The 15641-nt window shown below is 37.9% G+C and overlaps 1 protein-coding gene across 2 annotated transcripts in view; it reads left to right on the forward strand.

Annotated features, from left to right (window-relative positions):
* MAP3K20 (mitogen-activated protein kinase kinase kinase 20) overlaps positions 1-15641 on the forward strand; it is a 172137-nt gene that overhangs the window by 5132 nt on the left and 151364 nt on the right. The window contains exons 1-2 of one of the 2 annotated variants that reach the window (XM_004426630.3): positions 7822-7843; positions 8010-8202. In XM_004426630.3, the coding sequence (XP_004426687.1) occupies positions 8044-8202 (159 nt within the window). In that variant the 5' untranslated portion in view covers positions 7822-7843; positions 8010-8043. Of the gene's footprint in view, positions 1-7821; positions 7844-8009; positions 8203-15641 lie in introns of those variants that run through there. The other variant, XM_087435401.1, reaches the window with a different exon arrangement.

A 15641-nucleotide genomic window follows, 5' to 3' on the forward strand; every position in this document is an offset into this window, starting at 1 on the left:
TCCTAGTTGTAAGGCCTTCTAGTTCTTCTGTGAGCCACTGCCATAGCATGGCAACTGACAGATGGGTGGTGTGGTTTTGCAACCGGGAAATGAACTGGGGCTGCCAAAGCGTGAGCGCCAAAATTTAACCACTAAACCATCAGGGCTGGCTTTGGTCTTCTGTAGTTTTAACATCCCCATTTCCTTTCATCTTGCATCAAGGGTACCAGGTTTTAACTCTCATATTTCCCCTTCTCAGGGAACATTCATTCTGAGTAATTAGTCCAAAATTGTCCCTGTTTGTTAGCAGCCAGGATGCTCAGATACTTTCTATTTGACAGAAAATGGTTCAAGGGTAGAAACAAGATCTGAGAAGTGGTAGGATCTAGGGATGGGTGGGCCTGCTGCTTTGTCCCCCACCCGCACCCCCGCCCCCACACACCTGTGAATCCCTCTTCTAGCCAACCCATAGAAACGTGCCCTCTCAGTGCTCCTTTACTTTATTCAAATTCTGACCCAGTTCTCTGCCTCCAATCATTCAACACAAGAAGCCTCCAGTTGTTCAACACAAAAAGCCCCTGTAGTGACCCGCGTTGTGGATTATACCTACTTCTCTTTTTCTAGTTGGGCTTCTGTTTGAGCAGAGACAGATTTCCACACAGTGTTTCTGTGGCTTAAGTGCTTCTCTACGCCTGACTTTCCTGTTCCTCCTGTATTTTTGCCTGTGGTAACATTTCTGGCAAGGAAGTGTGTCATGGAAGTCTATTTTCATTAGTTGAAATATTAAAGTACAAATAAGAATGTTCCATTTAACTAGCTCATTTTTATTTTAGCCTTTGCTTTAACTAGAGAGTTATGTTACCTATATTGTAAAGTATAGAGAGAAAAAGAAACAACTGTTCTATTTTTTAGAACCTTAAGGTTGGGGGCTGGCCCTGTGGCTTAGTGGTTAAGTGCGCGCGCTCCGCTGCTGGCGACCCGGGTTCGGATCCCGGGTGTGCACTGACGCACTGCTTCTCTGGCCATGCTGAGGCCGTGTCCCACATACAGCAACTAGAAGGATGTGCAACTATGACATACAACTATCTATCTACTGGGGCTTTGGGGGAAAAATAAATAAAATTAAAAAAAAAAAAAAAGAATCTTAAGGTTGGCTTCTTTTAGATATCCATGACTAAAGATCTTATTCACTGAGCCCAACCTATCCTATACCATATATGCTGCTTTCTGGTGGCAGCCTTGGAGGAAGGAAGGAATATCTATGGTAGACACAGTACTAGTTAGTTCTATTTGCATACCTAGTCTCCTTTAGCTAGTTTTGCAGATCTTATCTTTTCTGCATGATTTAAAAACAAAAACATAGTAGAATAGCAGTGCTGTTCAGAAATAGAATCTTTGACCTTGATGTTATGAACAAATACACCCAACCAGAGCTTTCCCCATTTTTTGAAGATAAGACTCATAGGAAAAAAAATAATTGCAGAACTGTATCTAAGTGGTATTGTTTTAATACACATGATGATAAAGCACATTTTTATTAGTTTATTCACTAATCTATGTTAAGGAGGCTGAAATAATACTAGTATAAATAAATATTAGGGCAGCAAGTTTGGCAAAAGAATTTTTGAGGGCTATTTTCTAAAAGTTTTTTTTTGTTGTATTCAGGTCATGATAAACAGATTAGTTTTTCTTCCTATATTGCATCAAAAATAAACTTGTAAGTTTACTTTTGTGAAGAAGGGAAAAAGGAAAGTGTAAATTAAGGGTAGAAGAAGAGGAAGGGTCTGAATTCAGAAACTTTAGGCCCATATAAACCTAAAAGATAGGAAAATCCAGAAAAAGTCCAAAGATCTATTTTCTAGTAAAGTTAATTCTTTTATAAAGTAGGTTTAGTTTTTTTAAAAAATATGATTTGCAGTTATTTAATGAAGCTGGTTGCAGTTTCCTGAGTCCATTTGATATGCAGTGGATATAATCTAGAAGAAGACAGTGGCCACCACAGAGAGTAGGTATACTCTAGGACCCTACCAAAGTGAGTGCCATAATTGAATAAATAGGTCCCAGAAAGTCTAGTATCTAAAAAGTGCCAAAAAAAAGAAGTATTTTAAGAACTGAAATATTCTCCTTATGAAAAAACATATTTGCAATAAAATTATAATTACTTACTAATAAGATAGAGCTTGCAAAAATGGCCAAAACCAGTTGCAGCAAACAGAAGAGTGAGAAAAAATTAAAACATATGCAAAGAAACACAGATAAAAAGGATTTAGGAGTGAATAGTACATTTATCTCTTAATAATTGCTCTGCATAACTGATGGAGATATAATATAAAACAATTCTGAAAATGAGGAGAGGAAAACTATCTAGGAAAGCATGCCCAACTGTGAAGGCTGAGGAGGTAGATGGCTAAACATGATACCAAGACTTGTTAAAATAATTAGATAACCATAATTTCTATTGATTGAGTATTGTATGCTAGGTGCTGGGCACTGTGCAAGGGACTTGTACAGCATCTCCCACTTCCCAACAACTACGCAGAATGGGTGTGATTGCCAGTGAGCAAAGTGAGATCAGAGGCACAGTGCCTTGACCAAGGTCTAACAGCTAGAAAATTCAGATGCGCTACTGGCTGTCTCTAACTGGAACCTTTCCTCTGGACTTTGCTGCTTCTGTGTTGAAATATCTGTTATTTGGAAGTAGAGACTTATCAAAGAAGCTAAATAATACCGTGCAAACTTAATAACTTTTGGGCTGTCAACTTTCAGACATTTGGTAACAGAATGGAAGAGATTTTAAATTTTTTATTTATTGGGTCTGAAATGGCATAGTCTGAGAAAATGTGATTGGTTCAAGGTCACCGAGCAGTAGAGGCAGAGTTCAAACTCCTATCTATCTAATTCTAAACCTTGTTTTTTTATGTTAGAACATTAGCAGGGTCTTTTTTATTTTGGTTTTTTTATTGTTTTTAATTCAGGACAAAAGCCCGTTTTTTTGGACTAGAAGACTGAAAACTTTAAGAAGTAAAATAATACTCTCTTTAAAGTTTTCTACCTCCATATGGTTTTACTTTTGATAATTAGTTGATTGTGCTATATATATATATATAAAATATATATATATATATATGCTGTCAGCAATTTAGTTAATAGTTAAAAAATTCCTTTTAAGTTTTAATTTCCTTAAATTAAAAAATTTTTCTTACTACTGAAGTACTCAAATGATTGGATTCAGCCACCAAGTTAGTGATTTTCAACATTTTTTCAGAGTTGTGACACCGTTTTCTGCTTTGATTTTTGTGATAGCTCTGCTCAAGCTTACCCTTCAGTGCTGGGTGGTAGATACTTATCATTAATATTTAAAACAGTTTTGAAGGATTTATGAAGCAAAAGTTAGAATTCTACAAAATTAGGACTGGGAATTGTTGCATGGAGAACAATTGCCTTTCTTGTGTAAAGGCAATTATTTTAACATGGTGGGATGAAAACATTTTATTGGGTTTACTGTGTAAATACATTTGTATAGAGGACTCATATTAAATTCTGATGTATTCACTGGAGAACACATCTGAAAAATTAGAACATAATTTAATCAGGTACCAGTCTTCCCCAAGATGCTCTAGTATGATTAATCAGCAACTTGCATTTTCCATTCTTCTGGTCATAAGTTGATCCTCTTAAAATAATGATTTTAAATTAAAGGAGAGAATGCTCAAGGAGAAAAATAAATATATATGGTCTGACACTCATGTAGATAGCAGTGGGAATCTCAATCCGGTTTTTCAGCTAAGTCCATAATGCTTTGCCAAGCTTACTGGAGTTAAAACCTGTATTGTACACCCTAGAATTGGTAGTCTCTTCAGTAATCGGACAGGACTTAATTTTTTATGGTCTCAATAAAACATTCAAGTAATTGCATAGTTCTAGTCATACATAGCCAGTTTCCAAATGGCAGGATGTTTCACAAAGTGAGTAGTAACAGTGATTCTGGGAAGAACATGACTGGTTGCCTCATCTCAAGGGGTGAAGATCCTGGAGAACTGTGCTTCTCAGAGGTCCGCCTTCCTTTGGCACTCTTAGGTCAGTTTCAAATGTGGCTGATCCTACCTCAGTTCATCCATATTCCCTGAACTTGCTCTGCACCAGAGGGTTTAGATTTACTCACTTTGATCTCATCCTGGTTCCGATCTCTACGTTTTTTTGGGAAAGGATTTCCCTCCTTCTCCTCCTCTTCCTCTTCTTCCTCCTCGTCTTCTTCCTCTTCCTCCTCCTTTGGACTCAGAAACACGCAATCCTGGAAGTCCCAAACATACTCTCCTCAGTCTCCTAAGAAGCCTAGGCAGCAGTTTCCAAATCGAGATTTGCTTCAGAATCCTCTGGGGGCACTTGTAAAAACTACGAGTCTCGGATTTTACTTAATCTGATTGGAATCTTTCCAGCTGCAAAATGTATAATGGAAGAATATCCAGAAACTATTTATTCATTTATTTGTTCATTCATTCATTCGTCCAACAACTAATTTTGAATGGAAAAGGTGCAGTGTGCCTGGCTGTGTAGTAGGTGCTGAAGATCCAGATGTAAATAGAAATGAGTTTTGCCTTTTTGGAATTTATAGTCTGGTAGGAAGTAAGTGGGAAAGATGAATGGGTAAAGAAAGGTGCTATGGCACAGAGGAAAGAGAATTTAACTCTGCTCATGAGGCTCAAAGGAGGTGGTTCGGGGACAGGAGGGTACTGAGCACAGAAAGGCATTTGAAGCAGAGACACTACCCTGTGCAAAGGTATGGAGATGTGAGAGAGGTCAGCATGCGCTGGGAACTGCAAGTAGTTCCTCGTGTGTGTATGGGGAATTAGAAGACAAGAAGTACAAGTGGCTCTAAGTGGTAAAGGTATTTCCCAGAATTAAAGGAGATGAGTTACAGACTGAGAGAGTTCACTGAGTGTCAAAGCAATGAATGAAAAAGACTCACCCCTAAGCATATCCTATTAATTTCAGGATTCACGGATGAAACAGGATCCTAAAAGCTTTCAGAGGGAAAAAAAATAATGTAAAAAGGATTAGTAACCAGAGTAGGGTCAGACCGCTTTACTGCCACATTAGAAACTAGAAGACTATTGGAGTAATACTTTTGAAATTATAAGGAAAGTTATTTCCTACCTAGAATTGCATACCCAGGCAGGCTACCAATCAAGGCATTTTAAGGCATACAGATTCTCAAAAAATTTACATTCTAGGCGCTCTATTGAGGTGGCTACTGGGAGATGTGCACTGTCAAAACAAGGAAATAAACCAAGAAAGAGAAGCCAGGAGATCCAAGGACAGGGCTTCCCTCAGAGGAAAAGGTGAAGGAAATTCTTAGGATGATGGTGAAGGGAAGCCCCAATCCAAGTCAGGCCTAGAGAACAAACACTCCAGCTAGGTTGAATTGAGATGAAGGGTATAGCAGGAATGTCTCCAAGAAAAAATAGAACCCCCCCAAAAATTATCTGATGTTTTTTACTTTATTGAGAAGAGTTTTGCATTTCTGGAGAGTTTGATGAGGTGAATAAGTGTTAGGGGAATAAAAATAAGCAAACAGCAAAAACAAAAACAGAGCAACTAATAACTTTAGGAGAAACAAAAAGTTACCAAAGAAAGGAAAAGTCATTGAACATAGTACTGCTGGGAATATTATTTACTTTGTCAGAGTACTGTAAACCCTGAATATTGACTTAATTAAATGTTACGATATAGATGGAAGCTGGGAAGATTGAGCAAGTTTGACATATTTGTATGCAAGGAGGTAAAGAGTCGTATAGAAGAACTAAGTCTTTATCTTCCACAGGGAGAAGTTAATAGATAATATCTAAAATGGAGCAATCAAGAAATAGCAATATAAACACACTTGTTAGAAATATGGAAGTAAATACCAGAAGAAAATGCTAAAGGAGTTGAAATTAGTTCCCTCTGGAGAGAGAATTGGGTGTGGGGAGGCGTGGGGCAGGGGGGTTCTATTTTAATTTTAAGCTTTGTAGTCCTATTTTATTTTTTATACTTTGATAAAAATAAAAATGATTAATAGCATCTGTACCACTGAGGGAATCTTGCAAGTGGTATTTTGCATTGTTGAACAAACTTTTTAGCTTGCGTATTCTATGTACCAACCTTTGGCGCATGCCTAAATTTTATCCAAACTGTCATCTTTTCTATGATTAACTGAATATGAATTGAAGCAAAAATTAATAAGGTAAATTGTTGGCTCAGATATGTGTATGGACTGTGTCTGCATACTACAGTTTTTTTCCCCTGTATTTTTATGTAGACTGTAAACTTTAGAGGATAAACAAACAATCCTCTCTCTTGCCTTCTCCCCAAAGTGGAGCAGAGTTTGACTTCACATAAGAAATCAGCATACTAGTGACCTGATGTTCCTGAAGTGGGATTCCTGGTCAGCTGCACATTAAGATCTCTGAGCTGACTGTGTATGTCCCTCAGCAAAGCTTCAAGTTGTTTATGAAGAAATGTTGTCAATTTATATAGATACACCTGCCCCTCCACCTTATTATTTTGAAAATAATCAAGCCCCACAGAAAAATGGAAGGAGCAGTAAAACGCCCATATAACTTTCTCCTAGATTGGCCAGTTCTTAGCATTTTGCCACATTTGCTTCCTCTCTCTCTATACCTACACACTTTTTTTGGAGGGTGTAGGGGAGGGGGAGCGGGAGGGGGAGTTGAACCGTTTTAAATTAAGTTGCAGATATCATACTTGAATACGTCTCCCAATATTATCTCCCAGGAACAAGGACATCCTCCTACGAAACCAGAATACCGTTATTTTCCATGGATAAAATAAAATCATCTAATATATAGTTAATATTCAAATTTCCCTAAAATCCCAATAATACCTTCTGCAGATTTTTTTTGATCCAGAATCCAGTCAATGATCATGCCTTGCATTTAGTCATCATATTTCTTTAAGTCCTCCTTATGCTAGAAGTTTCCCTTTTTTTTTTTAAATCTTTCATGACATTGATAATTATGAGGAGCCCAGGCCAGTTGTTTTGTAGACTATCCTATGCATATGGATTTGTCTTTTTGCTCCCTCATTATAAGATTCTGGCTTACAGTTTTGGCAAGAATATGTATACACACTTGTGTATCCACCTGCTTTTTATGCAGCTTCAAAATTTTAGTCCTTTGTTTTCTTGTTTGTATGTTTTCCCTGCTAATCTGTGGTTTGGCATGGGGTGTGAAGAATGACCACTTACCTGAAGAATAGTAAAACTCCTTAGACTGCAGAAAATATCACTATAATAATCTCTGGGAGGGGTAATCTGTTGCTCTGGAAACAAGCATAATATTTTTTTTTAACATTCTTGGCAGAGTTCTTTGGATGACTTAATATATTGTAATCAAGGGCAAATTTTCTACTCTTTAATTAAGTTCTGCTACAGTATACAGTCCAGGGAGCCACTTCTGGAAAACACTTGGCCTGCTTTTCTATCATACCTAAGCTGAGCGTTTGCTTTTGGAATCTAAACACTGAATGCGTGTTCAGTTTGCAGCATTTTGGCTCTCCCTGTGCCAGGATGCCCAGTTGCTTAGGTTATGTATATTTTGTATGAAGTGAGCACAATGTGGAGAGACAGCATGCCTCGGATGCCAGAAGAGCTATGCAAGCTCGCTGTTGAAAGCACGCTTCCCGTTTGTCAGGGCTTCATGATAGGAGACCTGGTGACACAGTAGCCTTTAGGCAGAGCTCCTTGCGATGTGCAGGAAGTGCTGCTACAGGTTTTGTCAGAGGGGAAATCTGAGCCATTTCTCTGTGGACAGCTGCATTTAAAAGTCTGGACAAGTTGCTGCTCAGTTTTGCACGGGCTGCCAGGGTAAGTGTTTTCATTTTGATTTGTTTATAGTCCTGCTTTTCTTGCTCCTAAGTTGTCAAGGTTCTGGAAGTTTCACAGGACTTGTTATACATTATCTAAAGTGGGATTCAGAGGATTCATTTGAATATATTTATAATCAAATTTTTCTTTTTCTTTCTCTCTGCAGATTTTGTGGAAGTATAATACTTTGTCATTATGAGATGTCGTCTCTCGGTACCTCCTTTGTGCAAATTAAATTTGATGACTTGCAGTTTTTTGAAAACTGCGGTGGAGGAAGTTTTGGGAGTGTTTATCGAGCCAAATGGATATCACAGGACAAGGAGGTGGCTGTAAAGAAGCTACTCAAAATAGAGAAAGAGGTAAGGTCTTTTCCTGCTATCAGAAACCACCATAGCACTTATGTAAGCTTTTCAACCTAGAGTCAGAGGTCACAGGCTGCCAGGAACCTAGCAAGGCCTTTGGGGCTGATCCATGAGGCCGTTTCCCAATTTCCACTCTGGAGCCCCATAAATAGAAATCACTGCCGTGTGTGCTTTAGGGTTGAGTTCTCCTAGGGGTCATCTGAACCGAGAGATGTCTTTCCATGGCATGAAAGACCGAATGTTCTCTGAGCTCTCCTCCAGGGGAGGTGAGATTTCAGACCTTCCCAGGCTTCAGACTTCTCTTTTCCCCAGGTCAGCCAAGAGGGGTCAGTAAAGAGTAAAGTGTAAAGTTTTCATCCCCTTTCCATTTTCTGTCTGTGAATTTGTGGTCACCAGGAGTTGTCTTTTAAAAAATAGAAAAACATTAGTTTTCTACCAAAATATCAGCAATACCACCTTCTTGGATTTCACCTCTACTTGAAGCCAGAAATGATGGACTTTGTTTAATGAAGGATTAACAGACACTGGACAGAGAGCTGCCCTACTTGTAAAATCAGAAAAGGATCTTGGCTTTCAGAGTCTGGGATTTGTGCTGGTCCTAGTCGAGCTCAAAACTCACACAGGCCGTTCATCTTTCTTAGGAAGGTGACAGACACAGTATGTCCCCACGTTCAGTTTGGTACTGAGAGTAAAGCTAATTGTGGAGCTGACCTGCAGGGCTCAGTGGTGTTGATCACTTTTTGTGTGTGTGTGTGTGTGTGAGGAAGATTGGCCCTGAGGTAACATGTGTTGCTAATCTTCCCCTTTTTGCTGAGGAAGATTGGCCCTGGCTAACATTCATGCCCATCTTCCTCCACTTTATATGTGGGACGCCTGCCACAGCATGGCTTGATGAGCCGTGCGTGGGTCTGCGCCCGGGATCTGAACCTGCGAACCCTGGGCCACCAAAGTGGAGCATGTGAACTTAACCACCATGCTGCTGGGCCGGCCCCCATGGCGTTGATCACTTTTAATAGCTACCCGCTGGAGCTTGTTTTGGGCATTTGTATTTATGTCCTGTTTTGGCTAATTGTTGTTCTCTTCAATATCTCCTTAAAGTGAACGTTCATAAATATCTTTTAATCTCCCTGAATGATTTCATTTTTTTATTAACTGCTGCCAGTGAACCATAGCAATTGATTAGAGCAGGAAACCCGAATGGTAGCACGTTGTACTCCCAGCAGTGCTGCGTGGTTGTGTGATCACCAGCTGTGTTTCCAGTTGTAGAAGCCAGGTCCGAAGGACTGAGATAGCTCTGCCTTGGGGTATCTGTAGGTTGTGGAAATCATTAGGAAGTGATAGCTTTTAAAGCCAATGTGTGTGCAAAACAGAAGGGTACTATGTAGAAAGTTTCCTCCTCCTCATTTCTTGATCAACAAATTTTTTAATAGTAGCCAAATAATAAAACCATTTCTTACACTGGACTGAACCTAGCTTCTTTTATCTAGTGAACTCCTAAGTCCTTTATAGGCAAGCATTGTTGGACCCATTTTATAGATTGGGAAATAGAGCTTCAAGAAATGTATTAAGCTGCCCCCGTAGGGACAGGTGAAATCCAGACCCTGTTCTTTAGTTTTTAACTCTGAAACTTCTAATTGACCAAGTGAGAATAGAAAATAAACCAATTCCATCAAATTTATGTTCAAAGAAGTATATAAGTATGCTAATATTTCTGAGCTAAATTAGGTCATGCAATTTCAGTACGACGAATATGTTCTTATATGATTGTTGGATGTGAGAAAGACTTTATGAGACATGAAACAGATTTTGATAGGAAAACAATAATTGCAACCCATTCACTCCACCCCCTATCCATACGTGATACCTTTTTTACTGTCTTGGCAAGAGCAGGAGAATGACATAGGAAAGCACAAGAGTGAAAGCAGGAATTGGAAACTGCCAAGTCCTGCTCTTGTGTGGGTATTTACCTGAGTGGGTAATGTTCAGAAATGGAGTTGATTACAGTAAACTACAGGAGCATAACTCATAAACTTGTAAGTAGGAAAAATAGAAACTCCGTTTCGCCTTTGGGGCTTGGTTTACTCCGTGATTGTCAGCAATACAGAGACGTGGTAAATTACTGCAAAGCATCCCCACCCTTACTGAATCAACATGAATTTAAAGATGTAAAACATTTTGGCTTGGGGTTGGTAGTTATTGGAAAGGAAGCCTGCATTTCTTCTGTACATTTTTGTTAGACTTTATGAACTATGTATTGGCTTGCTGGCTAGGTGTTTTCTAAGTGATAAGATAAAGGTAATAATTTCTGGATTTTTTCCAATGTATAGATTCACTCATATATCACTTGATCATGTTTGCCAATGAGTTTTAGAAGCAATGGAACATTTAATAATATATTTGTAGCTCACTCATGTAGTTCTTTAAGAATGACCTGATATCTGATTAAATATGTGTTTTTTGAACTTAGTGAAAGGTGGAGAAAATATATACCAAACCAAACCAAATCAAACTTTGCTTATGTGAGAGGATAGAGGAGGACTGTTTATTTTCACTTTATTTGTAGACCTCTAGTTCAGTATGTTTTACTTTCCTCTGCTTTAGTGAGTATATATTACTTTTCTAATTTAGGAAAAAAGAAAGAAAAGTAGCATTTAAAATCTCATTAGTTCTTTATATTTTAAAAACTGTCATGCCTAGGAAAAACTACAAGCGTAGTACCATGACCTCCAGCATGTCCTTCCACTAGAATCACCACTTACTAACATTTTGCAAGTTTGCTTTCTCTCTATTTATTATATTATTGATTTATGTGTATTCATACATAGTTTATCATTTTTACTGAACCATGAGAGTAGATTGCAGATGCTGGGTCCCTTTATCTCTAAATACTTGAGCATCTCCCAAGAACACAACCATAATGCAATTATCAACTTCAGAAAATTTAACACTGATGCAATAGTATTACCTGTTACACGGTCGATATTCAAATTTTGTCAGTTGTCTCACTAATGGCTGTTTATGGCCATTTTTTCCCAGCCCGGGATCCAATCCAGGATCACATATTGCATTTAGTTGATGTATCTCTTTAGTCTGCTTTAATCTATAACAGTTTCTCTGCCTTTGTCTTTTTTTTTTTATGAGTTCAATTTTTTTTTTTTTTTTAGATTCTGTTCTGCCTTTGTCTTTTAAACTTTGACATTTTTGAAGAGTGCAAGACAGTTTTGTAGAATGTCTCTCATGTTGGGTTTATCTGATTTTCCCTGCTCTTGCCTTGTTTAAGGTTATGTAGTTTTGGCAAGAATGCTGCATAGGTAATGTGTCCTTGGCATATCTTAATGGGAGACCTATGATGTCAGTTTGTCCCATTATTTGTTTAGTTTTGAACCCTTGATTAAGAGGGGCTCACTCAATTTCTCCACAGTAAAAATGCCTGTTTTCCCTGCGTAATTAATAATTAAGCTGTTGGTAGATACTTTGTAGCTATGTAAGTATCTTCCCTCAGCAAACATTACCCAATGTTTTCAGCATCAATGGATGATTCTTGGTTGAATCAAATATTATGACAGTTAACTGTATGAAGCAAAAAGTTCTAGCATAAATGAGAGACTTCCTTCCTTCTTTTCTTCCTTCCTCCACTTATTTATTCATCCATTCATTCATTCATTTATAAATTGTTCAATTATATATAATAGATAATATATTCATAATATGAATTTATACCAATTAATACTTATACCACTAATTTGACATATGATTGCAACTGCCTTGTGACTCCAGTAATACTGTAAGCTATTGCCGCTTAGCTTTTCATGTGAACATGCCATGTCTTCTCATCTGAAAAGTGGGGCTAATAATAGTGCCTACATCATAGGGTTGTGGAGAGGATTAACGTTGAAGAGTGCTTGACGCACAGGAAGTCTTGGATAACTGATAACTCTCAGTTGTATCTTCACAGCCGTACTCTAAAGTCAGGATAGCAAATAGGTGTCATCTTTTGTGAAAATTTTAATGTTTTGGTTCCTACAACTTTATTTTGAGAAGCAGTCAGAGACCACAATTAGTCTGCAGGAAAGAGCCGTGGCAAGCGCAGCATGACTGGGGAAGGGCAAACACGCGCGCATTGTCTTCGACATCCGTGTTGTGAGCTCTCTGAGGACAAGGACTTCCATTGCCTTTGTTGCGATGCTACCACCATCCCGGTCATCATCATAGCTGCTGCTGTGAGCTACTGCTACACTTGTTGAAGGGCTTTACATAACTGCCCTCTTCTTCACAGTCTCTGTACAAGATTGTAATCTTTATTTGACAGATCAGAAATTAAGGCTCAGAAAGGTTAAGCAACCTGGTTAATATAAACAGCACCATTCATGTAGATCTTCCTTGCCTGCCTCACAGCACCCAGCAGTGTGCCTTGCTACGGTAAACATTAAAGTATTTGTTCCTTCTTACTTGGTATCGTGCTGTAGTAGACTTCCCTCTCATTCTCATCCAGGAAAGATGTCCTGTACTGATGTACCTACATTTTCTGCATTTACACTCTTTGAGCTGTGAAGAGGAGAGAATACATCTGTCTTTACTGTATCACTGGTTGTGACTCGCATTCAGCTACACAGTAACAAAACGTTTATATTTTTATTTTTTATTTTTTTTTAATTTTTATTTATTTATTTTTTTCCCCCAAAGCCCCAGTAGATAGTTGTATGTCATAGTTGCACAGCCTTCTAGTTGCTGTATGTGGGACGCGGCCCCAGCACGGCCAGAGAAGTGGTGCATCGGTGCGCGCCTAGGATCCGAACCCGGGCCGCCAGCAGCGGAGCGCGCGCACCCAACCACCGGCCCAAAATGTTTAGTTACTACCTTTGCTTTCAGGTACCTGATGTTTGATTTTTACAAATGCTCTTGCTTTTGTACCTTTTAGACTGGCATGCCATTTCCGCTTAAGGAATTTTACACCTTTCACTATGCTACCCTTTGACTTTGTGCTACATATATAAATCATCACTTTGAATTAGAGACTAAGCAATTTAAAATAATGAATCATTTTATTTGATAATTAATATAATCATCATCCAGAAGTGTGTATTGAACAGCTACCATCAGTCAGCACTTTTCTATGAGACATTTCTGTTACTGGGAGCTTCTAATCTAAGACACCCCAGAGTGAACCGCAGTAAGGAGATAGAGATAATCGGACATGTTGAGCAAATAAATAAATGAGTAAGCATGCATTGCTGATATTTCTGAAAGTAACGCAAACCTTATGGAAGAGGTAACCTTACAGTGAGGAAAAGCCACAGGAATGGCTTCACCTGGGACCAAGAGGAGTTTAGAAAATTACCTGAATTATAAATAATGTTCTTATCATGTTATTGTGAAATGCAATTACATTAAGACAAACATCACTCTGTGATGTTTTTCAGATCATTGATATGACCATAAAAATGTTTTATTTGTAAGAGAAAGCCCCTATCCTTCTTATTTTTTGCTACTTAGTTGTTTTAAATTTTTAAAATCCTTTCAAAACTTAGATTATGTATTTACTTGCATATGGAGCTTATTTTTGATTTGCCATATGAGGAACATTATTGTAACTGTTATTTCAGCTTTTCTTTAAATATTATTGATCTCAGTATATTAAGCAATAAATATTTCAGTTAGTTAATATTTGTTCTCCAGCCATGCTCCAAATATTGTGCTGAAATCAAACCAATGAAAATGTTGTATCCTGATTAACTGCTGTTATACAAAGCTAGGCTCTTGCCGCTAGAAAAAAAATCATAAGAAGCATGAATTGAATTTCTGAGAAGCGCAAAGCCTAATATAGAGAGAAAATTGAAAAACTGGAGAAGAGGAAGAGCCACCCATGAGTATTTCAGATAGTTTCAAAATAGATATGATTTGCTCTCAATCTTCAGAATAGAATGATCTCACTTGGTATTAAAAAGGTGCCTAGCATTTTCTTCTCTGCTTTCTAGTGAGGACCAGAAGTCACTGACGTGAAATTACCCAAGATAGAGAGCATCTTATCAATTTTTTTTCACTCATGCTTGATTTCTGCTCCTGGTTAGGACATCCAGTTTCTGTTTGAACACTGCCATTGATGGCATGTGAAATGCAGGCTGTTCAGTTTTGGAACAGTTTAATTCTTAGCAAGTTCTTTATAATGTAACTTCCAGCCATTGATTCTAGTCTCTGTCTCTGGGGCCACACAGAACAAATCTTACCCTGTTCTATGTGTCAGCTTCTTGCACACAGGATCTGTATCTTATTGATCTCTGTGTTTTCTGAGCTCTGCATAGTACCTGGCCCACTGTAAGCAATCAATAAATGCATAGGGCATAAACAAACAAAATAAGAAACATAGTGATCACATCTCAACTTTCTCTTCTTTTATAAGATTTACAGAAAGTTTTCGCTATTCTTGAATCTAGAGAAAATAACACGGCTTGCCATTCCTAGTCTACTTCTTAGCCTTTTCTTCTCTATGTTTGGCTGATTTTTTGAGTTCTTAATAAATTAGTTTGTCTTTGAATGAAAGGTTCTGTTCTATTTTCACTAGAAAGGATTTTCCTGGTCATGGTTCTTATCTGGTTTGTTTTTTTAACATGTTTGTGAAAAAGGAATCCAAGATGCTTTTTCTTAGCTCTGATAATATCAGATGTTCACTGATTCATGACCTGAGAAAAATTAAGGTGTCCTAAATGAAGTGAGAGTGCCAGAATCTTAATGACTTGAAATTATGACTCCTATCCCTGATCTTGTTCTTCAGGAAAATAGTGGGTGGTAAAATTAGCTATAATAGAGCAGCTACACTGATAAGGATGAAAATGTCTGGTGAGTGTTTGTGCAGGCTCTGTTACAGGAGGGGATTATATAGCTGCTCTACTTTTGAAGGAGATCTTAAGCAATTAATAAAATCATTTTAACTCACTAATTTTAAAAACATGCAGAACAGAGAGCTTCCTTTAATGGGAAACTGAATTGCTTCTGTTATTGGAACTATAGTTGTAGAATCTACCTTAAGAAATGTGTATTCATTTTTGTTTTAATCATTGGATGGGTATTTTAAAATAGGATATGTAGTTTAGTTAGCATCCAAACTAACTTCTCCTAAACTAATTAGCTGTTGACCAAAGTTTTAAAGTTGTGAAAAGGGAGAACTTTTTCCCTTAGAATCTTGGGATAGTTTCTTAACCACAAACTAAGGCCCCTAAGTGTAGCCTGTATTATTCCTTGGGAAAAACTTTATACAACTCTCCAGGTATAGAAACCTGGGAGTTGTGGCTAAGGCCAGGGTACCTCTCAGAACAATAGGGGTATGTGGGAAGTTCTGATTCTAGATAGACTTACCTCAAATGCTGATCAGACCAAGAACAGATTTACTAAGAGATCAAGAAATTAATATTAACTGGATTTGGGGGTATGAAGTGTTAAAA

The sequence above is a fragment of the Ceratotherium simum genome, chromosome 9, assembly GCF_057802395.1.
Source record: "Ceratotherium simum simum isolate JZ-2026a chromosome 9, ASM5780239v1, whole genome shotgun sequence".
NCBI lineage: Eukaryota > Metazoa > Chordata > Mammalia > Perissodactyla > Rhinocerotidae > Ceratotherium > Ceratotherium simum.